The 26,177-nt window shown below is 42.3% G+C and overlaps 1 protein-coding gene across 1 annotated transcript in view; it reads right to left on the bottom strand.

Annotated features, from left to right (window-relative positions):
- The window catches only part of WDR72 (WD repeat domain 72), a 343,080-nt gene that overhangs the window by 295,408 nt on the left and 21,495 nt on the right, over positions 1-26,177 (bottom strand). Inside the window, exon 3 of the mRNA XM_033920737.1 lies at positions 3,606-3,685. Coding sequence (XP_033776628.1) covers positions 3,606-3,685 — 80 coding nt within the window. The remainder of the gene's footprint in view (positions 1-3,605; positions 3,686-26,177) is intronic.

Below are 26,177 nucleotides of genomic sequence, written 5' to 3'. Positions count from 1 at the left end.
ACAACCTCCTAACACTCGACCCCCAACTCTACAACTATTGACCTCGACCACAGACTACAAAACCTTCAAAAAAGAAATAAAAACCCTTCTATTCAAAAAACACATAAAACCGAACTAACACAATCAGAACTGTCCCAAGCATCACCTGCAACTACTCCATATGTACTTCTGATGTTATGACAATTCAGGCATAATTTATGTTATGTTTGGAATAATGGTTACATATATGAGGTTCAATAAAAGAAAATTTTCACTGCCTGTTTCTATTCTGACCATTTATTCCGTTTCATGGTTATTACAAAAAATATTTTTTTACATGGGGGGTGTCAAAAAATGATGGGCCCCGGGTGCCATATACCCTAGGTACGCCACTGGGCTCCCCTCTCTCACTCCATTCTGTGTCCCATGTTCAAGCACCTTCCCTCCTTTCTTCCATCTTTTGTCTGAAGTTTGTGCACCCTCCTATCCTTCTGTGTCCAAATGCGACCCTGGTTCTCCCTTCCTATGCCAACGCAGATCCTCTTCCTCCCTTCCTGTCCCAATGCGGCTCACCTCCTCCCTTCCATGTTCCAACGCACCCCTCGCTGTCCCCCTCCATTCCGCATCCCAAATTCATGCCTCCCGAGTTTACCTTTTCTTGCCGGCTCCCTCCTCCCAGCTGCACTTCTGTTGTCACAGCTGCAAGCGGCGGCTCCAGCAAGTGGTCCCCTGGTCTTGCAAAGCCGCGCTCGGCAGCTCGTGCATGCGGCCCAATGACCCAGAAGCCTTCCCTATGACATCAGCGTTCTTAAACCGGGGACTGCCTGTATTATGGGGGTGGGGTCAAGGCAGAGCTTGAGCGGGGTCTGGGATAGAAATTTTAGGGCCCCCCCCCAAAAAAAACCCCCAACATTCCACTCTCTGTGGGTTGTTCTATGATTTTCTGCTGATGTTTGGTAACAAGTTATTTAGTTTGATAACAAGTTAACTAGTTGAAAATTGTTAAATTTGCTGTTTATTGTTTGTTTCCTGAGGTTACTTCTGAGTCTGCCCCTTTCACCTCCATCCTATGTCTCCTCATTCCAGAACTTCCTGTCAGTTGAAAGAGACTCGCCTCCTGTGCTTTTAAATTTAAAAAATATATGGATAAGAGATTTATATGTTGGCCTCCTGATGGTCAGTGCATAAATCACTTACAACATTGGGCTCCACAATATTTTTGAAATAACTGCACACTAAAGTCATTCTATGCAAACACATGCCATGAATATTCATTATAGATATCCTTGTTTTGGCACTGAAGGACCAGGGTCAGCCATCTGGCTTCAAAAATGTGCATTGTTCTTACAAGGAAACCTTTCTTTACACAGGATGCTGCTAATGAGATAAGCACTTGGTGAAAACTCGCTTCTTGTTGCAAACCACCCTTGAAAAAACATTGAGAAATGGGTGTTTTCACCTCTCTGCTGGATCTAGAGCTACAGTAATTACAGGAAAAAGATCTCAGTGACCTAAAGCATTTTATAATCATAATACTGAAAAGAACTGAGAGGACAAAGGGATTGAGGGGTACAGATAGGAGTAGAGGTAGGTTATAGGGATAGGATTAGAGGATTAGAGGTAAGTAATAAAATTAGACTGGGACACTGTTCAGGCAAATAGGCCTGATGGGCCGCCGCGGGAGCGGACCGCTGGTCAAGATGGACCTCTGGTCTGCCTCAGCGTGGGCAACTTCTTATGTTCTTAAAAGTACTTATTAACATATTTTCTTGAAAAAAAAAAGCCTAAGTTTTTAGTGCAATTACCCCTCCCCCCACCCTTTACAAAAGTGCGGAAGAGGTTTATAGCATTGGCCGGTGCGCTGAATGCTCTGCGCTGCTCCAACACTCATAGGAACTCTATGACCATCGGAGCTAAAAACCACATCCTCACTTTTGTAAAAGGGGGGGGGGGTTATTCATTTACTTAATCCCCACCCTTTTTACAAAACCATAGCGTGGTTTTTAGCACCGGCGATAGTGGTAACAGCTCCGACGCTCATAGGAATTCTATGAGCATCAGAGCTGTTACCGCTGCGGCCAGTGTCTATGAGCATCAGAGCTGTTACCGCTGCGGCCAGTGCTAAAAAAATGTGTTACGGTTTTGTAAAAGGAGGGGGGGGGATTTTTATTTTAAAATATATAGCCCATGACATCCCACAATTCTGTGTGGGTTACATAAAAACATACATAATAAAATTATGACAAACAAACAGTAATCACAAAAAAACATATGATAAGATAAAATTCTCACTCAACTACTAATATCTATACTATACCCTTTTAACGTAACATAACATAAAATTTTATTCATAGACCGTGAAGTTCAATGCAGTTAACGGTTTATAAAGGGGATCGTACATAAGAGGGGAGGGCACAACGACAAGTAACAAGTAACAGAAATGCAATAAATTTAAAGAAACCTGCTTGATATTAATTAAAAAGCTTACGTATATATTCTCTTTCAAACAGCATTGTTCTTACACTTTTCCTAAATTGTAACACATTAGAAGCCTGCTTAATTTCAATAGGTAACAAGTTCCATAATACTGGTCCCTGTATTGACACCATAGATTGACGAATTCTTGATGATCTCATCAAGTGCAACGACGGAATAACAAGTTGATTCTCAGAACACAGAGCTCTCTGTGGCTGACAATGACAAAACAGCTGGTACGAAGTTTGTCCCTTAACCCCATCCTCTGTATACCAAAGCACAGGGTCCTTTTACTAAGCTGCAGTAAGCACTAAAATGTGCTTACCACAGCTAGAAATGCCTTACCATGGGGTGCACTTAAGGTGTTTTGCCATAAGTTAGATTGTAAGCTCTTCTGAGCAGGGACTGAAAAAAAGTACAGCTCTGCGTATGCCTTTCAGCGCTATATAAGTGATAAGTAGTAGTCGTAATTTGGGGATCGGCATGCTCTACCCACATGCTAAAAATGCCTGGTTTCAGCGCCTGTTTTCAGCGCAAGTCTTGGAACCAATCTATTCTCCTCTCCATAACATTTATTCAATTATCCCTATTCTTATCCCATCCATATGTGTTTTCCATTATTTGTTTCCCACTCTGCTTAAATATATTGTAATTTTTCCCCCTACTTATCCCAATGTTTCCAGTTCGTCTCGTAACTGTCTATGTCTCGTTTGTCTTTAACTATTTTAAAATTTCTTTTATATTGTAATTTTAATCATGTGTAAATCGCTTTGAAAACTGATAAAGCGATTAATCAAATATATATTAAACTTGAAACTTGATGATATGCAGTTTCAGTTTGGAAGATCACCTTTGTGTTTATGCTTTGTAAAATATAAAAGGAAATATAGCCACTAAACAAAACAGATGATTTCTGTAACTGATCAGAAAACAAAACACTTAAGACTATGGTCTTTAAGACTTAACATTGTACAGAGATGTTATTAACCCCCTCCTTTACAAAGCTGCGCTAGCATTTTTAGCGCCAGCCATGGCGGTAAGAACTCCCATACTCATAGGAATTCTATGAGCACCGGAGTTCATACCGCCATGGCCGGCGCTAAAAACGCTAGCGCGGCTTCATAAAGGAGGGAGTAAGTGAAATTACTTACCTGTAACAATGGTTCTCTGTGGACAGCAGGATGAATCAGCCACATCTCATTTTCTGCACTTGAGGTAGAAGAGTGCTGGTCTGAACAGAAAAGAAAGCAAATAGCATAGGTTTGCTAACTTTTATCTGCTGTAATATTCTGGTTTTCTGAGTATGTGTTATAATGGATACAGCATAGCTGTTTATGAGATAAGGCTCAGACTTCAGTTGGATTTCCATTTGGAATAAATGTTATTATTTCTGTTGGTATCAGATTCAAGGAGTTTCACATGAATAAAAAGGTATTTGCGGATGACACTAAACTCTGTAGAAGGGTTAGAAATGCAGAAGAGTGTGAGGACCTACAAAGGGACCTAAACAAACTGGAGGAGTGGGCAAATAAATGGCAGATGGACTTCAAAGTAGGGAAATGCAAGGTCATGCATATAGGGAGAAAGAACCCAATGTTCAGCTACCAAATGGGGGGATTAGTATTAGAGGGAAGTAACCTTGAAAGTACACAACTGGTACTGGTACTGGTACTGGTGGACACAACAATGAAGTCAACAGCCGCGAAGAAGGCAAACAGAATGTTGGGTATTATTAAGAAGGGTATTACGACCAGAACGAGAGAAGTCATTCTGCCGTTGTATCGGGCAATGGTGCGCCCGCACCTGGAGTACTGTGTTCAGTATTGGTCATCGTACCTTAAGAAGGATATGGCAATACTTGAGAGGGTCCAGAGGAGAGCGACACAAATGATTAAGGGCATGGAAAACCTTTCATACACTGAAAGATTGGAGAGGCTGGGGCTCTTCTCCCTGGAAAAGCGGAGACTCAGAGGAGACATGATAGAAACCTACAAGATCATGAAGGGCATAGAGAAAGTGGAGAGAGATAGATTCTTCAAACTTTGAAAACATAAAAGAACAAGAGGGCATTCGGAAAAATTAGAAGGGGATAGATTCAAAACAAATGCTAGGAAGTTTTTCTTTACTCAGCGGGTGGTGGACACCTGGAATGCGCTTCCAGAGGACGTAATAGGGCAGAGTACGGTACTGGGGTTCAAGAAAGGATTGGACAATTTCCTGCTGGAAAAAGGGATAGAGGGGTATAGATAGAGGGCTACTGCACAGGTCCTGGACCTGTTGGGCCGCCGCGTGAGCGGACTGCTGGGTGCGATGGACCTCGGGTCTGACCCAGTGGAGGCATTGCTTATGTTATGTTCTTATATTGTAAACAGTTCTTTTCTGCCTTTACTCTACATCAGTGTATCACAAACTGTGTGCAGTGGAAGATTCCAAGTGTGCCTCGAGACTCCAGCAAGGAGGAGAGGCACCGACTGACTGCTTCCAGGACGTGCCTCTTGCAGTATGCCCTGTCGGCTGTCAGCTGACGCCGATGACTCTCCTCCTCTCCGGTGCCTCTCCTCCTCTCCCCCACCGGCGAAGGGACGGGTTCAGAGTCATGGCTGGAGAGCCTCCACACATGTGTGGATGTGGATGTGATGATGTCACGCATGTGTGTGATGTCATCGCATCGATGTCCATGCATTTACGGGTGCCTTCCAGCTGCGGCACTGGGTTTATAATAATAATAACTTTATTCTTATATACCGCCAACAATCTTGCAACTTCTAGGCGGTTTACAGTGAGGTGAAACTGTACAGTCGGTGAATTACAGAGTATAACAGTGACCATCTGATATTAACAACATTAATAATAACAACAGTTTATATACTGCCGGACCGGGAAGTTCCGTGCTATTTACAGTGAGTTAGAAAAGTTTCATTAATTGATTGGGACATTCATAGTTTAGAGATTAGAGGTTAGAGGTTAACAGTTTGCAAGATCTGATATGGGTGGAATTACGAAGGGGGCTATTGTCCTTGTTCGTTACCTATGTAATTCAAGAACAGGTATGTTTTTAGGTGTCTCCTAAATTCGCTATAGTTGTTTGAGTGTGTGATTAGTTTTCCTAGGTCTTTGCCCCATAAGGCTGCTTGGTACGATAAAAGTTGTTGATGATGTCTCTTTTAGTGTGCCCCGGTGCTGAAAAGTTTATGGGACATTGCTCTACATTGGAAATTACAGTATTATTCAATATACAATCATGAAGCACTGAGGCAGGATATATTATGTGATTTTTAATTTGCATAATGCAGCTAAACTTCTTATATTCAGTTATTAAGAATAATGCTATGTTATGTGCAATCTTATATCTCACAAAATCCTCATTAATTAAAGTTCTAGGCAGGTTACAAGCAGCATATTGCTACATAGAATTCTGTATAGAGTTAAACATGTTACAAAGAATTATGCATGTGATAAAAAATTATATTTCTACATGGTTATCAAATTGTGCGTACTGTCTGAGGTAATCTGCTGCAGCCCTGCAAAGTTTCAATTAACACTTGTCCTTTCTGGACACAAGCCACGCTCTCCTGTCAAGACTTTTTATTCATGATTTGTCATGGACATGTTTTCTGACTACAAAGGGTGAGATAACAGGTCAGCAGCACACCCTCTTACTCAGTGTCTCCATCTGCTTTCCTGTTATTGAAAAATACTTTCAGCTGACGGTGTTTATTTTGGTTTATGACTCTATCACACTTTAGGAATAAAGAAGCATAAGAATATTTGATTTCCCTGTATCTAATTGTATTTATCTAGAAAACTACAATCTGATTGATTTAAAAAATCTCCTGTGCTTTAGGGTGGAGATAAAGTAACATAACATCACATCGTACTTATAAACCGCAAAACCGTAAACCTAAGGATGATTTAAATTAGTTTGCTAAATATTTTGAAAAAAGATGAGTTTTCAATTGAGTTCGAAAGTGCTTATAAGAGCAAGCACTATGCAACAGTGGCCTAAATTCCCTGTCATAGAAAGCAGCCTGAAATGCTAGTGTATGTTCCAAGGATTTCTTGCTCTTACAACCTTGAGCAGACGGAAAATTAAACAATGACCCCCTCCCCCCCAAAAAAAAAATTTTTAAGAGACTAAAACAATAGAAATAGTTCTATTTATAATACAAACGCTCAAGAGAATCCCAGCATGCTAACAGTTATAACTCATTAGGATTTTGCAGGAGAACAGTGGTTTTCAACCTAGAGACTGCCTGGCTAGTTGGGTTTTCCACAATGAATATGCATGACAGAGATTTGCATACTAAGAAGGCAGTGCATGCAAATGTATCTCATGCATATTTATTATGAAAATCCTGAAAACCTGACTCACCGGATCTCTGAAGACTGGGTTGAAAACCACCACAACAGAACACACAAAATTGGCGTTAGCATCCATAAAGGAAGATATTCATAATTACAGTTGCTTAGCTGGATGACATATTAATCCAAAGTGCAACTACATCAGGGCAACAATGAAGATAGAAAACATGCAAATAAATGTACAGTATTTAATTATTTTTTTTGCATTTTATATGAATGCCATAGCAGGGCCTTAAATAGGTATCTATGCAGTTTATAATATTAAAATCATTGCCTCCTGGTTGTTTCACCACTATCTTAAACTGAATATGACTAAAACTGAACTCCTTATCTTTCCACCTAAACTCACATCCTCCCCTCTCACTGTTCTCTATTTCTGTGGATAACACTCGCCTCCTCCCTATCTCATCAGCTGACAACCTGTGGTGACCTTTGACTCCTCTCTCTCCTTTTCCTCTCAGATCCAACACACCGTTAACCTGTCACTTCTTCCTCTTTAATATTACCAAAATCTGACCTCTCCTCCCCCAGCACACAGCCAAAACCCTTATCTACGTTCTCATCACCTAAGGTGACCATATGTCCCGTTTTGAATGGGACTGTCCAGTTTTGGGATCTCCTGTCCCGTTGTCCCCACACACAGCTTCGGGATGCCAAAAAAGTCCCGTTTTCAGGGACAGCGTCCTGAAGCTGTGTGCGGGGACAACGAGACAGGTGATCGCTTCCTGTCCCTCCCTGCCGCGCAAAAGAAAAAAAAAAAAAAAAGCCTCCCTCAGGGCTGGATTAAAGGGTCCTAGCTGTCCGGCCATTTCTCCCCCTAACTAGCCCATCTTCCTCACCTTCGCGGCCGACTCCATCGCTGGAATTGCCGGCAGCAGCACTCCTCACTCTCCCCACGCAGCTGACCCTCCCACCGCGAGACGCCTGACATACCTCCCTCAATAGCAGCATTGGCAGTGCTCTAAACAGGCTGCTTTGCAGCCTTCTCCTGCTGGGGCCTTCCCTGTGTCGCGTTGCTGATTACATCATCAGTGATGCGGCAGAGGGAATCGGTGGCAGGAGAAGACTGCAAAGCAGCCTGTTTAGAGCACTGCTGACGCTGCTGTTGAGGGAGATATGTCAGTCATTTCACGGTCGGAGGGTCGGCTGCGTGGGGAGAGTGGGGAGTGCTGCTGCCAGCAAATCCATCCAGTACTCTGTACGACTGCAGGCAGGATCTTTGAAGACACATTTAAATGGCTTCCAGAGCAATCTCTGATGGACAGACTGAGGTTTCCAAACTCTCTCTTGCCGGCACTAGACCCAAAGGTGTAGCCTGTGATGAATTACCTTCCATAGAAACTTCTGCACTCAGCCTACTCACTCCTACTGGGAAGGCAATGCCCTAGAGGGTTCTGGCAAAGGTTCAATTCTAGGATGTAGGGGAGAACTAGGGTCTGCTTGGCTAAGTGTACTTGTGTGCCTAGGGGCCCTCAAAGAATTAATCCTGCCCTGGCCTCCCTCCAGCGCCCGGTTTAACCCCCCCTCCCCCCCCTGGTCCACCGCTGCTGCTTACCTCCCTGCTGCTGCTGCTGCTAATCGCGGCCTAGAAGCCTTATTCCCAACGTCAATTCTGACGTCGGAGAGGACGTTCCGGGCCAACGTCAGAATTGACATCGGGAATAAGGCTTCTTGGCCGCGAATAGAAGCAGTAGGGAGGTAAGCAGCGGCGGCGGACCGGGGGGTTTAAATCGGGTGCTGAAGGGAGGCTTTTTTTGTTTGCGGCAGGGAGGGAAGGAGGTAGGCAGGCAAACAGGCTGGCTTTGGCGCAGGAGGTAGGTAGGCAGGTAAGTAGGCAGGCAGGCTGGCTTTGGGGGTGGTGGTGGGACAAAGTCTGGAAGGCAGTGAGGGGGACATGGGAATGAGGCACTGGGGGCACTAAGGACAAGGAGGGAGTGAATAGAAAGGGACAATTGTTGGGCCTGAGTGCAGAAAGAAAAAAATAAATGAAAGGATGCACAGTCAGAAGGAAACGCAACCAGAGACTCATGAAATCACCAGACAGCAAAGGTAGGAAAAATGATTTTATTTTCAATTTAGTGATAAAAATGTGTCAGTTTTGAGAATTTATATCTGCTGTCTATATTTTGCACTATATTTGTCTATTTTTCTATAGTTACTGAGGTGACATTGTTGAAAACCCCCCAAATATAAATAATTAACATTTTCTCTGCGTATAGGGTGCTTTGTGTTTTTTTAAAAATTTTATGGTTACCATTATGAAATAATAAGATACTGTGTGTACATGAAAAATGAATGGAAGAAATTTGGGGCGGGGCTAGGGTGGGATTGGGGGTGGGGCTAGGGCGGGATTGGGGGCGTGACTGAATATTAATAGATGTCCCATTTTGAAGAAAAAAATAAATGGTCACGTTATCATCACCTCTCACTTAGATTACTGCAATGCACTTTTCCCAGGTCCCCGTTCATCCACTCCTCGCCCCTTCAATCCTTCAAAATGCTGCTGCATGACTCATATTCCATGAAAACTGCCATGCTCACATTACTCCCCTTCTCAAGTCACTTCATTGGCTCCCCATCCATTTCCAAATACAGTTAAAACTTCTCTTACTGACTTACAAGTGCATTCACTCTGTAGCCCCTGAATATCTCTCCTCACTCATCTCCCCCTATGCCCCCACCACCGTGACCTCCCCTTTAAAAGGCAGATGAAGTTCAATGTAGAGAAATGTAAAGTCATACACGTAGGAAACAGAAACCCGAGGTACAGCTACACGATGGGAGGGCTGTTATTGAGTGAGAGTTCCCAAGAAAGGAACTTGGAGGTAACAGTGGACATGACAATGAAGCTATCGGCACAATGCGCAGCGGCTGCTAAGAAAGCAAATAGAAGGGTATTACAAGCAGAATGAAAGAAGTTATCCTGCCGTTGTATCGGGCGATGGTGCGCCCGCATCTGGAGTACTGTGTCCAATATTGGTCGCCGTACCTAAAGAAGGATATGGCGATACTTGAAAGGGTTCAGAAGAGAGAGACACGTTTGATAAAAGGTATGGCAAACCTTTCATACGCTGAAAGATTAGAGAGACTGGGGCTTTTTTCACTGGAGAAGTGGAGACTTAGAGGGGCTATGGTAGAGACTTACAAGATGTGGAGAGAGACAGATTCTTCAAACTTTTGACAACTACAAGAACGAGAGGGCATTCAGAAAAATTGAAAGGGGAAGTTCTTCTTCACCCAACGGGTGGTGGACACCTGGAATGCGCTTCCAGAGGAAGTGATAGGACAGGGTACGGTATTGGAGTTCAAGAAGGATTAGAAAATTTTCTGAAGGAAAAGGGGTTAGAAGGGTATAGATAGAGGGCTACTATACAGGTCCTGGACCTGATGGGCCGCCGCGTGAGTGGACTGCTGGGCATGATAGACCTCAGGTCTGACCCAGCAGAGGCACGGCTTATGTTCTAAGTCCCTCTCATATGTTATCTTTTCCTCCACCGCCATCTCCAGACTCTGTCTCTTTTTTATTACCATGCTGTATGTCTGGAACAGGCTGCCAGAATCAATTTGTCATGCTCCTTCCCTAGCAGTATTCAAATCCAAGCTAAAAGCCCATTTCTTGGAAGCTGCTTTCAACTCAACTCCCACTCACTTAGATACCTATACCCATTGTATAATTCCTTCTTCCAGAAACTCCCCAACCCTGAGATGTCCTGTCTGTCTATATTAGATTGTAAGCTCTTCTGAGCAGGGATCATCTATTGAATATTAAATGTACAGCGCTGTGTACGCCTTTCAGAGCTATAGAAATGATAAGTAGTGGTAGTAAAGGTAAAACATGGCAAGGAAAATAAAGTGCAGCAGAGAGAAAACAAGAGGAGGATGAAGGTAAAGGGAGGGAGTTAATTAGAGGATCCAAAGGATTCGACAAAGAGGCAAGTTTTGAGTAGATGTTTTTGAAAGAAGAAATGGTTGATTTCTTATACACAAGGTGAAGTCATTCCATAATTTAGGTCCCAGGTAATAGATTGGATTAGATTTATTGAATCCTTATCTGAATTCAAGGAAAGCTTGTGACAAGTACATGCAATTTCTACAGTGAGGAGTGGCCTAGTAGTAGAACTGATGTCTCAGCACCCTGAGGTTGTGGGATCAAATCTCAGTGCTGCTCCTTGTGACCCTGGCAAGTCACTTCATCCCAAACAAGAGGTTGACCCCTAAAACTCCACAAAAATGGAAATCTGACAAGAACAAAACACTTGTGGAGAAGGCGATGTTCAAAATGCAGGCTTTATTAAAATCACAGTTAAATAATCCACATGAAAATATCTAGGTCTCAAAACGTTGGGAGTTATGGACCCAAAATGGTCCGTGTTTCGACGATGCTGTCTTCATCAGGGGTCCCTAAAGGTCCTGATACAGAAGCTCGTGGCCTTTGAGAATTTCTCACTTGCTCAGAGTTACATCTCAGTTTGTTTTTAGTTCTTTATCCACGGGACCCCTGATGAAGACATCATCGAAACACGGACCATAACTCCCAATGTTTTGAGTCCTAGATATTTTTATGTGCATTATTTAACTGTGATTTTAATAAAGCCTGCATCTTGAACATCGCCTTCTCCACAAGTGTTTTGTTCAAATCACTTAATCCTCCATTGCATCAGGTACAAAATAACTACCCGGATATATATAAACTGCTATGAATGTGTAACCACAAGTCCTATCCCCTTTCCTTAAGGGTTTTTATTTCTATATAAATGTCAAATCTTAGATATTAGCACATACGTGCATAAATGATAGAAGTCTACAGTATAATTAAAGGGGCACTCAGAGAAGCTGAAAGGGGACAATTTTAGAACCAATGCTAGGAAGTTCTTTTTTTACACAGAGGGTGGTGGACACCTGGAATGTGCTTCCGGAGGTTGTGATAGGACAAAGTACACTAAGGGGGTTCAAGGAAGGATTGGATAAATTCCTGAACGATAGGGGGATTGAAGGATACAGATAGAGGTAGAGATAGGTTTTAGACAGAGTATGGATAGAAGGATAAAAAGGGATTAGAGAAGGATCACATTAAAGGTCATGGGCCTGATGGGCCGCCACGGGTGCGGACTGCTGGGCACGATGGACCTCGGGTCTGACCCAGCAGATGCAACTTCTTATGTTCTTAATGTTTCTCTTTATGCTCCACCTAAGCTCCCCCAAACTCTGCCCACATAAGGCCAACTATACTGGCCTTCCTCTGTATCTTGCCTAAGCTCTGGTCCCTTACAAGCCAGCACGCAGTTTATGTTCTTCTTCCAAATATCTTAGACTGTCCTTTCTTTCCCAGGCATGGCCAATCTGCCTTTTTCTTGCCCCGTCACTCTGGAAATGTCTTCACCACATTCTTCATACAGAACTATCTCAAAGTAAATTTAAATACACTCTTGAAATGTTCTTTTTGTATTTGCTCTAGCTTTCAGCCTCTACTCCTAGATGGGGTTGATCCAGAATACACTAAATGGCCTCTGTATTCCTCCTGTCTGTTTACATAAATGTTCTTATTTCTGATTTGCTACTGTTTTGTCTCTATCATTAATAAGTATTCTATAAGATGCCATTTACTCTTCTGCTGCCTACAACTAGGCGGCTGATCATAGAGGTAGTCTTATAAACTACCCACGTCAGCATCGGCGCTCTCACTGACATCACTTCCGGGACCTGCACCTAGGAAGTGATGTCAAAGGGCAAGCTGACACGGATGTGGACATGCTGCTCACACCAGAGAAGTTAAAAAGGTATGAGGAGAGGAAAGGGAAGGGGGCGCACATGCGGCAGGGGGCAGGGAAGAGGACTGGGGAAGGGCACCACCACCCTGGGCACCGCTCACCCTTACTACACCACTGCCCATACCCACACAAGTTGCGAGGAAGCACTTGTTTTGTATGTAAAATGATAGATAGCCAGCATGTTTGTATACCCTGCAGCCATGTATTACCTGCAGTTCCAACAAATACCAGCATTTCATTCTGTAATATAAACTCTGAACACTTAGGCCCAGATTCTGAATAGGACACCTGGTCTCGGAAGCCGCCTAAGCGGCTTTTGAGAATCACAAACGGGCGTCCTATACAGAATCGCGTCTAAGCCTGCTTAAAAAAGAATCCGATTCTCTAACTGTCATCCATGTTACTGATGCCAGTTAGAGAATTGGGTTGCCGATGAGCTTATTGTGACAAGGGATCTCCCTCCCGTGATAAGTTTAGCGGCAACCCGTCCCAACCCTCCGCGAAGACTTCTGGCAGAAGGGATGCCTAATTCCTCCTGCCAGAACCCCCCAACACCCTGGTGCATTGCATGGCAGGAGGGATGCCCAGTCTCTCATGTTGGAAAAAAAACCCCACCTTATATTGTGCGGCAGTAGGGATGCCCATTCCCTCCTGCCGGAACCCCCTTCCCATAGATCGCCATCAGGAGGGATATCCAATCCCTCCTGCTGGAACCCCCATCCCCACCCCTGGTACATTGTGCGGCATGAGGGATGCCCTTCCCTCCTGCCGGACACCTCCCCCCAGGTAGATCGCCAGCAGGAGAGATGCCCAGTCCCTCCTGCCAGACACCCTCCCCCCACTCCCCTGCTGGACCGCCCAGCCCACCCCCTGTTTTTTACCAAATTCTTTCCAGTCGTCTTACTAGTTGTTTCATTTTTAGAAGTTCGGTGTCAAATCATTTGTTATATTTATTTGCGCAACTTTTGCTATTTCGTTTAGCGGAAATTTTATCTAAAATGGATGTGCTAGTTGTCATCCAGTGATTCCAGAAATTGACTCCTTCTCCTATCTCCGCTTGTAGTTCATATTGTGACCAATATTCATCTGGATTGATATAACCTCTTGTGTGATGTTCTCTTTTTATCCTTGGATGTGTTTTGGATTTTAAATGAGTCCATATTAACTTGAAATAATAAGTAAAATGGTCAGGTCAGATATCATGACTCCAGGTGCCATCAGGTAGAAAGATGGCAAGGTCTAAAATTTCCTTTGTGGACATAGCTACCACATCTAAGTGATGACCTTTTTCATGTGTTTGTGTGGGTAAAGGGAGATTGTAATTGAGTAGAGAGAGAAAGTTTTTAAAGTCTTTCGTATCTGGATTGTCCTCTTCATATAGGTGTATGTTTATGTCACCTGCGATGATATTGTAGGAAGGAATAATTGAATTATGTAGAACAAAATCACAAAAGTCCTCTTTGGCTTTTGGCCAGCTTTTCGGTGGGACATAGAATAATATGCAAGAGAGGGATTCTTCTAGTTCCTTATTGCTAATTTTACAGGCTAATATTTCTAACTGATTGGCCATTTTGGAATCCAATAGTTCAAACTCAAATCCTTCCTTAAGAATAATTGCTAATCCTCCCCCTTTTCTACCCTCGCGGTTTAGCGTAAGGATTTTAAAATTATCTGGTAGAAGATCAATTATTATTGGGTCTTCTTCAGACAATAGCCATGTTTTGGTTAGAAAAATACAGGCTATTTGCTTGCTGATGATTCAATCTTTAATTAGGAAAGCTTTATTCCTGACAGATCTAGTATTAAGATATGCACAGGGAACCGAGACGGATGTAATAGGCTTGGTAGGAGTAGTGGTTCTGATAGGTTTTACTTCCCTTATTCTTTTTTTAAGGGTTCGTTGATGTCTTCCTTTATTTGAGATTATGTTAATATGATTTACCCTGTCTTCTTGTGGGTTAATTCTGTGCTTGATTGATAGATAAGGGTAATGGACTGAATGCAATTGTGGATAGAGTGAGTTAACATCTTCGATGCTACCGCTTATTAGATAGATCAATAAAATCAGTAGGAAATTCATGTTTGCAAGGTAATATGTCTCTTCCTGGCGCAATAGCTATATTGGTTTTCCTAACACTCCCAATTTCTAGGTTGTTTAGTTGATAGCAAACAGATTGTTTTAGCTCTTAAGATGTAGCCAGTAACTGATAGTAGTGGTTGTGTTGGGGGAGTTAGCTCACCCAACCTAAGCCATGCATGCGTCTAATACATGCGTATAATAATTACTCATGCGTCTAACATGTGCGTCTAATACATGCGTCTAACATGTGTATCTAATACATGCGTTTGATGTGTCTAATATATGCATCCCATGCATCTAATACATGCATTTAGCAATCATATGTGTCTAATACATGCATATAATGTGTCTACTACATGCATCTAATGTGTCTAGTACATGCGTCCCAGGCATCTAATACATGCATTTAGCAATCACACATGCATCTAACTCGTGCATCTAACTCATGCATCTAATAATTTTACACATGCATCTAACAATACGGCAAGAAAAGTGCAGAGAACAAAAAACTGTAGCAAAAAATCTTAACAGAAGAACCTTAGCAGGGCGGGAAGGAAGATGGAAAATCCTTTCCTCTCTGTTCTGTCAGTTTGAAATCGACTGTGGCACCCTCATTGGCCCTTTCAAAGGGCTGAAGCAGGCAGGTCAGTCCTTGGGGGCAGGACAAAGGCCATGACGCTGGTTGTGCTGGTCGGGTCGGCAGGGCAGGGAGGGAAGATGGAGGATCCCTTTTTCTCTGTTCTGCCGCTTGGGTTAGACTATTCCAGATTCAGGGGCCCAGGGATTTGAGGGTGGACTTGAATACTTTTTTTCATTTAACATGTTGAGGTGAGAGGAGGGACAGCTTAAGTTGTTGTGTCTTTCTTGCGTTATGCAATGGACAAGAAATCTTAATGTCTGCTACTAGTCTGCCAGAGTTGTCACCATAAATTTGCTTTATAGATCAGGCAGGCGATCTTGAAAAGAATCCTATTTTTCATTGGTAGCCAATGCAGTTTTCCCCAACAGTGGGCTAGCCCTTTCGAATTTGCCTACTCCGAAAATTAATCAGGCCACAGTATTGTGGAGTTAAGGAGTTCTTAACCACTATTTTATATATAAAATCATATATTGCCTGCATTATTGCATACCACACACTTCTTGCAACAAAAATGTAAAAACTGTGTATTCCCTATGGGGTAAATATGTGATAATATAGAACTACCAATTAAATGCTCATTAGCGCCAATAATTGATTTTAGCATCTAATTGACTAATTAGTTTACGTGTGGATTTGGGATCTGTCTCCAAATTTGGGTGACCTATATAGAATCCAGGAATTAGAGGGTAATTCAATAACAGGGGCACGTGAACGGTGCAAATTCTATAACGGAAAGTCACCGCCTACTTTGCTTTACACAGAGCAAACACATGTATCCAGTTAGGTGCAAGGTCTTACACAAGCTATAGAGATGGTGTAAATATGTGCACTTATCTACTCTGAGTTACATACCAACAATATGCATAAATGTTTAGCATAATGGCATTTATATATATATATATATATTTAATTAATTAAAAACTTGTACACCGCTTAAACATATGTAATCGTAATAACAATACAACAATAAATAACTTACATTTATTTAAAATTCTTCAAAAGCAAATGCCTAATACAAAAATTTCAAGACAAAAGCCTCTGTAAATAAAGTTGTCTTCAACACGCTCTTGAATTTCTGAATATCAGAAAGCAATCTAAACATCTGTATCATATCTTCCCTTTCCTGCCTTTCCTCCAAAGTATACATATCGAGATCTTTAAGTCTGTCCCTATACACCTTATGACGATGACCACGCTCCATTTTAGTAGCTTTCCTCTGAACCGACTCCATCCTTTTTATATCTTTTTGAAGGTGTGGTCTCCAGAATTGTACACAATATTCTAAATGAGGTCTCACCAGGGACATCAATAACTCCTTTTTCCTACTAGCCATACCTCGTTCTATGCACCCTAGCATCCTTCTAGCTTTCACTGTCACCTTTTCAACCTGTTTTATGGAGACTGAACTCTGAGGGCTTTCTTAGAGATCAGACTCCACGGGTGACCTTTGAGGTTAACTCCCTCCTGCCCACCACAAGGCGGAGCTTTGTAACGACTGGGTAAGTTGCAGCTGTACTCACTCGAGGAACGCAGAGAGAGGGGAGACATGATCGAGACATTCAAATATGTCACAGGCCGTATCGAGGTGGAAGAGGATCTCTTTTTCCTTAAAGGACCCACGGCAATAAGAGGACATCCGTTGAAAACCAGGGTTGAAAATCAAATTAGTCCATAAAAGCACTTCTGCCACAGAGATTACTGAAGCTCTTATTTTTGCACCGTGAACACTAACAAGCCCCATCACTAACCAATCTTAGCGTCCTCATTGACCTTGAAGGTCTGTATGGTTGATACACTTTCAACATCTGAGTTAAATACCAAGGTATCTCATAGCTCCAAAATTCTGCCCAAGCAATATTCAATAAATATGTGCATAAGTTACATAGCACATATTTTATGGGTGGGAATGCACAGGGGTGGAGCCTGGGTGGGATGCATACTTATCTGCCTAACTTTCAAAAATAAGCACCTACACCCCTTGGAAATGGCCTCCTCTTCCCTTGAATAGTAATATAAGACAATGCTATCTTATTTTATTATACAGTAAGTTCTAGACTTTGACTTAACTTGATAAAGCAATCTGTGCTAATATACATGGAAACACAACTCTTCCTGTGCGGATTCTAGATATAAAATGACCAGAGTCGTGGTTAAATGAATGGCATGACTTTGAGTGAATGAAGCTCTGTTGTATGAAGAGCACAGCACTCTGGAAAGACTTGCAGTTTGTACTGAAAATAACAAAAAGAAATAATGTTGCCCGTAAGAAAATACATAGCATGTTTGTTTCTCTTTTCCTCAATTTTACGTTGCAGAATCATGAGGGGTTGTGGAAAAGTTCTCAGCCCAACCAAGAGAATGACGTGGATATGGTTCAATCAATGATATGAAACAATGTAAAAAAAAAACCACCAAAACATAGAATTTTGTTTCTGCAAATTGGCCCTTAATGAAATAAGATAACATTCTTTTCAGCTACAGTGGCAAAATAAAGCTCAGAATTTAGGAAATTGGTTGGTTGGGCTGAGGATTTTCAGCACCCCCTCATAAGCAATCAAAGTGAGCCAAGTATAGGACAATCAAGCCATTGTGACATCACTGATGAGGTTGGTGGAGTGAGGCATCATGACATCACAACGTCAGCTTTGGTTACTAGAGACTGAAAATCTTCAAACTATAAGGAGGTGCTGAATATTTCTCATCCCCACCAAAAAGAGAATGATCTGAAACATTGTCAGAAACACAGAATTTTGTTTCTGTACATTGACACTTAACGAAATAAGATAACACTTTTCAGCGACAGTGACAAAATAACGCTCAGAATTTAGGAAGTTGGTTGGTTGAGCAGAGAACTTTTCAGCACCTCCTTGTGGTTACATGAATGGCATGACCCCTTGAATGAATGAAACTCTGTCGTATGAAGAGCACAGCACTCTGGGAAAACTTGCAGGTTGTGCGCTTGAAAATAACAAAAAGAAATCATGTTACCTGTAAGAAAACACATAGCATGTGTGTTTCTCTTCCCCACGATTTTAATTTGCAGAATTACAACTTAACTTTCAACACAGTGCACAAAATGTTGTTTGGCCGACTGCACAGTCCTTGTTCTGAAAGATATTGTGTTGATCTTAAACAGCAGAGAACAATGCTAGCAATAACTGGATCCAGTTCTAAGTTAAACAAACTCTCCATTCCCTTTTTAGGACAATATTAAACAACTCCGCACAGATAAAGCCTTCAAGGCAAATGTTGTCTGGGCAATGATTTCCTGTTGCGATGAGGTAGAGCTTAGTTGACCTCAGACCTTTCTTGGGGCAAATTGACAGACCAAACCAACAATTCAGAGTGAAAGCAGACACAACACCCTGGCTTCCTGTCTGCTCTTTGGAGACTTCTGTATAGGCAGGGACCACAAAAGTTGCAAAACAGATTTGCATAAGATAAAATTTAATGATATTGAATATTTATCTTGGACGCACATTGTCCTTCCTTCTACCATTAAATCCCCCCCCCCCCCCACACACACACACACATTGTGCTTCCTTCTACCATTAAATCCAACACACACACAAATACAAGGGCACAAAGAGAGCAAAAATTTCTCAGTGGCCTCTAACTGGCAGATGAACTCCCCCAAAAGGAAGTATTAACAAGTCTGAGGTACAATCTGAAAAGCCCAAGGACTGCATGGAATAGGGTTACCATATGGCATCAGTGAAAGGAGGACAGATTGAGACATCTGGGTTTTACTTCCATTGAAAGCAAAGGAAGTAAAACCTGGATGTGCCTCTCATTCTCTTAGATGCTTCTCAGTCTTGCCATCTCCTCTCTCAGTTCCTTTACTTCCTTCATGAGGGATTCAAGCTGAAGCCAGCTTGCACATGGAACCACTCCCTCTGCCTAGGTAACATTTTCTGTCTGCATAGAGACAGAAGCTAGAACCTGAGCAGCAGCTATGGTGACACGATGTTTCTCAGCCATACAAGCACTTACATCTGGAAGTAAAAAAAACAAGAGCAGAAAAATCCTACCAAAGCACTGCCCTGTTTCTGGTTAGAAACATAGAAATAGAACATGACGGCAGAAAAGGGCCACGGCCCATCTAGTCTGCCCACACTAATGGCCCACCCCCTAACTACCTCCATGAAGAGATCCCACATGCCAATCCCATCTTTTCTTAAAATCTGGCACGCTGCTGGCCTCAATTACCTGTTGTGGAAGATTATTCCAGCGATCAACCACCTTTTCAGTGAAGAAATATTTTCTGGTGCCGCCATGAAATTTCCCACCCCTGATTTTCAACAGATGCCCTTTTGTTGCCGTGGGTCCTTTAAGGAAAAAGAGATCCTCTTCCACCTCGATATGGCCTGTGACATATTTGAAAGTCTCGATCATGTCTCCCCTCTCTCTACGTTCCTCGAGTGAGTACAGCTGCAACTTACCCAGTCGTTACAAAGCTCCGCCTTGGGGTGGGCAGGAGGGAGTTAACCTCAAAGGTCACCTGTGGAGTCTGATCTCTAAGAAAGCCCTCAGAGTTCAGTCTCCATAAAACAGGTTGAAAAGGTGACAGTGAAAGCTAGAAGGATGCTAGGGTGCATAGAACGAGGTATGGCTAGTAGGAAAAAGGAGTTATTGATGTCCCTGGTGAGACCTCATTTAGAATATTGTGTACAATTCTGAAGACCGCACCTTCAAAAAGATATAAAAAGGATGGAGTCGGTTCAGAGGAAAGCTACTAAAATGGAGCGTGGTCGTCGTCATAAGGTGTATATGGACAGACTTAAAGATCTCAATATGTATATTTTGGAGGAAAGGCAGGAAAGGGAAGATATGATATAGATGTTTAAATACCTACATGGCGTAAATGTGCATTAGTCGAGTCTCTTTCATTTGAAAGGAAGCTCTGGAACGAGAGGGCATAGGATGAAGTTAAGAGGTGATAGGCTCTGGAGTAATCTAAGGAAATACTTTTTTACAGAAAGGGTGGTAGATGCGTGGAACAGTCTCCCGGAAGAGGTGGTGGAGATAGAGGCTGTGTCTGATTTCAAGAAAGCATGGGATAGTCAGGTGGGATCTCTTAGAGAGAGGAAGAGATAATGGTTACTGTGGATGGGCAGACTGGATGGGCCATTTGGCCATTATCTGCCATCATGTTTCTATATGGTAACCCTAGCTAGGAATAAACCTTCATTCTGTGTCAGATCAAGTTGGTTCCTTGAACTTGGTGGTAGTTTCTGGGAATACTTCACTTCAGTGAAGCTTTCTGAATGCATAATGGATTGATTACCTGAAGTTAGAATGGATCTTATGAGTAAAGCAAAAAAGTACATGAATTTAGATGCTTGCAAACAAAACTGGTCTTGTAGAAACATCTTTGGAAGTAAAGGCACTATGGATATGAACAGGACAAATATTTTCAATTTGTTCGGGGGTGGGGGGGGGGTTTCCTGGTGCTCAGACATTTTCATTTCATTTCATACATTCATGTTAATCTAAATTTCTTAATGTGTGCTAAAACATTTTGACATACTCTACTCTAATCAACCTAAAATGCATGAATTCATAGGCTAACATGCATTAAATTGATTTAGCACACACTAAATCTTTTCGAGTGTGCTAACAAACCAGATGTACATCCCCAAAAGGCTGTAATTATGTGTAAACTTGCAACCTGTAAATCAGCATTCCAGTGTTCTCTTCAGAACTGAAGTTTGCAAACATGTGGATCAAAACCTAATGGCTCTTTGTGACACAATATTTTAAGAAGAAATGCAGAGAGCAATTTCTGGAAGCATTTCTGTGATAAAGCATCACTTACAGACAGAAACTAGTTTTCTAAATTGTCCCCCTGATATATCTAGTGTCACCATCTGGCTATATGCCATAAGAAATGTCTGTTTCATGCAGGGGGATGCTGAAAGACAGGGCAAAGGAGGAGGAAGGGGAGAGATAAGGAATAAGGAAATAGATATATGGAGAGGAAAATAGAGGAGGGAAAGAAACTGAGGAGAAGAGATGGGAAAAGGCAAGAGGAAGGGGAGGGCAAGGGATGGGGGAAAGGATAGATGAGATAAGAGAAGGAAGGGGAGAAGAAATAGGAAAGGGCAGAAGTCGATAGAGAAAGGAGTGGGGAGAAGCTGGAGTAGAGAAACAAAGAGGGAAAGATGGAGGAAGGCTTTGAGAGAGAAGTGAAGGACAGGTAAATTAGGGAGAGATGGGAAAGGGAGAGTGACTGGGGAAGAAGAATGAATGTGGCGAGGAGAAGAGCAAGGGTTACATGTGAGAACAGGACAGAAGGGAGAGGAACGTGGAAGAGTTTAGGTAGGATAAAGAAAAAGAGAAAACAAAAGAAATGTAATCTAGAAATGGCATACGCAGAAGAATGATATCAAGAGGGTGAACATAAGAACATAAGAAACATAAGAAGTTGCCTCCACTGGATCAGACCAGAGGTCCATCCCGCCCAGCGGTCTGCTCCCACGGTGGCCCATCAGGTCCGCGACCTGTGAAGTGGTTTCTGACCACTTCTATAACCTACCTCAAGTTCTATCTGTACCCCTCTATCCCCTGATAATAGAGGCTGGTTGGTCTCAGGGACAGAGGTAACATCTGCCATCTCCACATCCTGATTATGAGAGGGTTCAGGAGCCCAGTCCCTTGAGCCTCCTTCCTGGGCTGCCCCAGGACAGACTGACTTGTTTCTCTTTAGCGCCGCCTCTAAAATCCTGAGCTGGCTACGCCCTAACCTGAAAGGGGAAGGGACAACCTGTTGCTTCTGCTGGGCTTTCTGATTAGCCCTAATGGGGTCCAGCAGTTGTGCTTTAGCAGTGCTGTGAGCCTGCCTCTTAGGCTGTTCTTTCTTTAAAGGCACCCCCTGCTGCACCGGGCTATTCCCGCTCTCATCTTCCCCTCCCCAGGACTTCTGCTCTTGGGCGCCCTTATCCATGACTGAGCTTTGGGATCTGCTTGTAGGAGAGCTGCTACACTGATCTGCTCTCCTAACAGACAGGGGTTTTTGTCCCTTCTCTGGCACAAACCTAACTCTGGTGCCGGGTTTGTGACATAAGATAATTATTGATGTTAAATGGTCATTACTCCATTAATTTGCATGTACATCTTGGAAATGCACCCAAATATGAATGCACAATTCTGGGTGCCATCTCTAGAATCTGGGGAAAAGTGTAAAATAAAATGATTTTGCCCCTTGATCATGCACGTCCAGGGTGGGTTGGAAAATATTTTTAATTTGAGTGCAATTTTTGAATATGAAGATGGGGGGAGGATATATATATTTGTCATGAATTGTAATTTTGATTGAATGTAGGTGCTATTATAGTGTAATATGATTGTATAATATTGATGCACTTATTTTTGGTTTCATAATGAATAAAGATATTAAAAATAAAAAAATAAATAAATGAAAACACTCCCAAAACCCCTGAAATAAGACACAAAAGAAATCCAGAGCGCACATGCGTAGTGGACTTGTAGACCAATTGTAAAAGTAATACCCTTTCTAGTTTGGCATCTATGCAGTCACCCCACCCACCTCTTGCAATGGCTCAGAGTGTATATGGAGTAGCGATACTGAAAGAACAGGCGATCCTGTGTGTGTTAGAGAAGAAGGGTGAGTATAAAGATTAAGGAGAGAAGGGCAGAGGAAATGCACTGAGCATATTCATTCCATGACAGTGAACCATGTACCTGCCAAACTCCTACACCTTTCTAACCAGATTGGCAGAACAATGAAGGAATCAGGGCACCATACAATGCAAACTCACAGCAGAATCATGGGATACTGAATAGAGAATGACACGGGGACAGATTTTTCCCTGTCCCCGCAGGAACTCAATTTCTCCATCCCGTTCCCGTGAGTTTTGTTGCTGTCCCTGTCTCTGCCCATTCTTGTAAGCTCAGTCTTAACTGCACAAACCTCGATCACATATGATTTTACAGTGTTTGATTCTTGTGCAGATGAGGACAGAGCTTGCAGGAATGGAGCAGGGACAGGAAAAGAACTCGCTGGGATGGGACGGAAAATGAGTTTCCGCAGGGGTGGGAAAAAATTTGTCCCCTTGTCATTCTCTAGTACTGAAGGAAACCAACAAGCCTCTGGAAAAAAAAATATAAATATAAATATAAATATATATATATATATATATATATATATATATATATATATATATATATATATATATATATATATAGGATTAAAAAACTGGAGTGAGGCCAGTTTGAAGAGGTCAGGGGTAGAGATAGGATGGTGAAGGCGTACTGAGGGAAGGTGGAATTGAGACTAGTTGGGGTTTGGATGGAGAAGAGTGCATAGTGTAGAGGAGCTTGTGAAGAACATGCAGGCAGCAATGGACTGGGGTTCTTGAATAGAGAATGTGTGTGTGTGTGGGGGGGGGATTAGGAATGGATGGATATGAATTTAGAGTAAAAGGAAACTTTGGGGAAGTAAACTTTATGAGTATTTTACAGTAGCTAGTCAAGCCAAGCTGACCACATCAGAAGTGGAAGCCACCAGGCCGGCAGTATCACTGGTGTGGGAATCCCCTCCATGCTGTTTACTGTGGTTGATGATGATCTTGGTTCTAACATTAAAGGTTTCTTTTTTGTTTGTTTGTTTTGGGCCACAGTGGCCTCCACTAGAAAAGTAGTGAAAGAGATTTGATGTCACCTTGGAGAAATAGCAAGACATCAAACATGGATCTCTGCAAGCCCATTAGGAGTGAAAAGTTTAAATTTATTTTCTCCCTATAGCGTCCTACGAACTACTTTTCAATTGCTCTAGACCACATATAAATGAATCAGTGTGGTGAATGACATGACGTCAGAGAAAGGGCGGGACCGCCGGAAGAGGAAGCAGCGCAGACGCAGGGCTCAGAGAAGGGGCGGGACCGCCGGTAGAGGAAGCAGCAGGACAACAGTAGGCAGCTTCTTCATGATGGGGGGTGGGTTGGGGAGGCTGTGGGGGTGCGAGCGGTCCATCGGGGTGGGGATGCGGGTGTGGGTGCAAGTGCGAGTGCGAGCGGTCCTTCGGGGTGGGGGTGCGAGCGGTCCTGCAGGGGGGGGGTGAATTGGATGTCGGGGGGGTGGAACTATGTAAAAAAAAAGTTGTACAACGCGCTCACGCGTATAACGCGCATGGTTATGCACGGTTTGTAAAATCGTGTATAACGCGCGCGTTATATACGTGAAAATACAGTACTTCTGCTTCATTCCAGATGTTAGTGACATCTGAAGAAAGGGATAAAAATAAAGAATGACATGGGGACAAGTTTGTCCCCATCCTCATGGGCTCTGTCCCTGTCCATGCCCCACAGGCTCTATCCCTGTCTCCATCCCGCAGTTATCTGCAGGTACCCATCCTCAAAGTGGTTTACATACTTCAAGGAATAGTTCGGGGGTTGAGCCCACAACCTCAGAGCGCTGAGGCTGTAGCTCTGACCACTATGCCACTCTCTCCTCTCCCTTGTGATGTATCCTTATCACTTCTGGCAGAAGTCATCACTGTGGCAACCGTTAATTTCCTTCCCTCTCCACCCCTTTCATCACAGGGTACAATTATTTTTATTTGCTAAATGACACAAACAACTATTATGAAACTCAAAATAATATCATAAATATAGTTTGCTGCTTGTGTTCTGAAGGTCTACCTTTAATTAGCTTAAATTAAACAATATAATAATAATAATAATAAATTTATTTTTATATACCGCCTGACCAGGAATGGTTCTAGGCTGCTCACAATAAGTAAAACTGAACATGCAGCGAAAAATACAATTTAAAAGTGGAAATACATCAGATAATAAACATAGGAAATGCATAAAATTTTAAAAGACAACAGAATGCATTACGATACAAATTGATCAAATAATTGTGTCTTCAATAATTTTCTAAACTCAAGATAGGAAGAAGCTCCTAGCAAAATTTTTCCAAACCAAACATTCAATTTAGCAGCCTCAAAAGAGAGAGAGTTCTCTCCAGAAACCTTTAATAACAACATATAACAACTACTTATTAAAACCCCAATTTAATATCATTGGCTCCAGACAGGTCGGGAAAAACAGAACAGAGAAAAACGCAGAAAAATTGCACCTGAGAAAAGTCTGTTTTACAAAAACCCAGACCAATAAAAATATGACTAAGAGATGACTAGCTGGTGTCTGATTCATCTATTTAACGATGCGGGTTGGAGGAAGTGTATAGGAACTGGTTATTTACAACTACCCATTTGCTAGGTTTTGCTGATAGTATTTGTGGGCACCTGTTTAAAATATTTTTATTGGTCTGGGTTTTTGTTTACTGAGGTCTTTCCCTCTTGATTAAGTACAAGCCAATTGTATGTGGAACCTGTATTTATTATTTAGAACAGACTTTGTCTCAGGTGTAATTTTTCTACGTTTTTCTCTGTTCTGTACTTCCCAACCTGTCTGGAGTCAATGATAATACATAGGGGCTTTAATAAGTACCTGATAGACTTGCAGTCTGTATTGGAAGCTTTGAGACTCATTTTGCTTTATTTAAGCTAATTGAAGGCGGCAGCAAACTATTTTTATAATATTATTTTGAGTTTCATATACTGAACAAGTTTTCCCTTTATTGAATTGTTATTACACAAACAACTATTCTCCATACATTATTCTAAATCCTGCGTGTGGGTGAAGCAACCCCTTAACGGGATTAAAAACTGGTTGAGCAGCTTAGAGGGATTGAAAGCTTTCGGCTAGGAAGAGGGCTTCCTAGGAATTTATTTCACATGCTTAGCTGCATATTCACATTATTTACACTGGTGGAACTAAATGAAGTTCAAATTAATAAATTAATCACAATAAACTTTGCAGGTTTGGTTTGAGGGTGGAGTAAA

This window comes from Geotrypetes seraphini, chromosome 14 (genome assembly GCF_902459505.1).
Source record: "Geotrypetes seraphini chromosome 14, aGeoSer1.1, whole genome shotgun sequence".
Taxonomy (NCBI): Eukaryota; Metazoa; Chordata; class Amphibia; order Gymnophiona; family Dermophiidae; genus Geotrypetes; species Geotrypetes seraphini.
The sequence above is the reverse complement of the archived record's forward strand: the minus strand, read 5'-3'. Positions and strand labels throughout refer to the sequence as shown.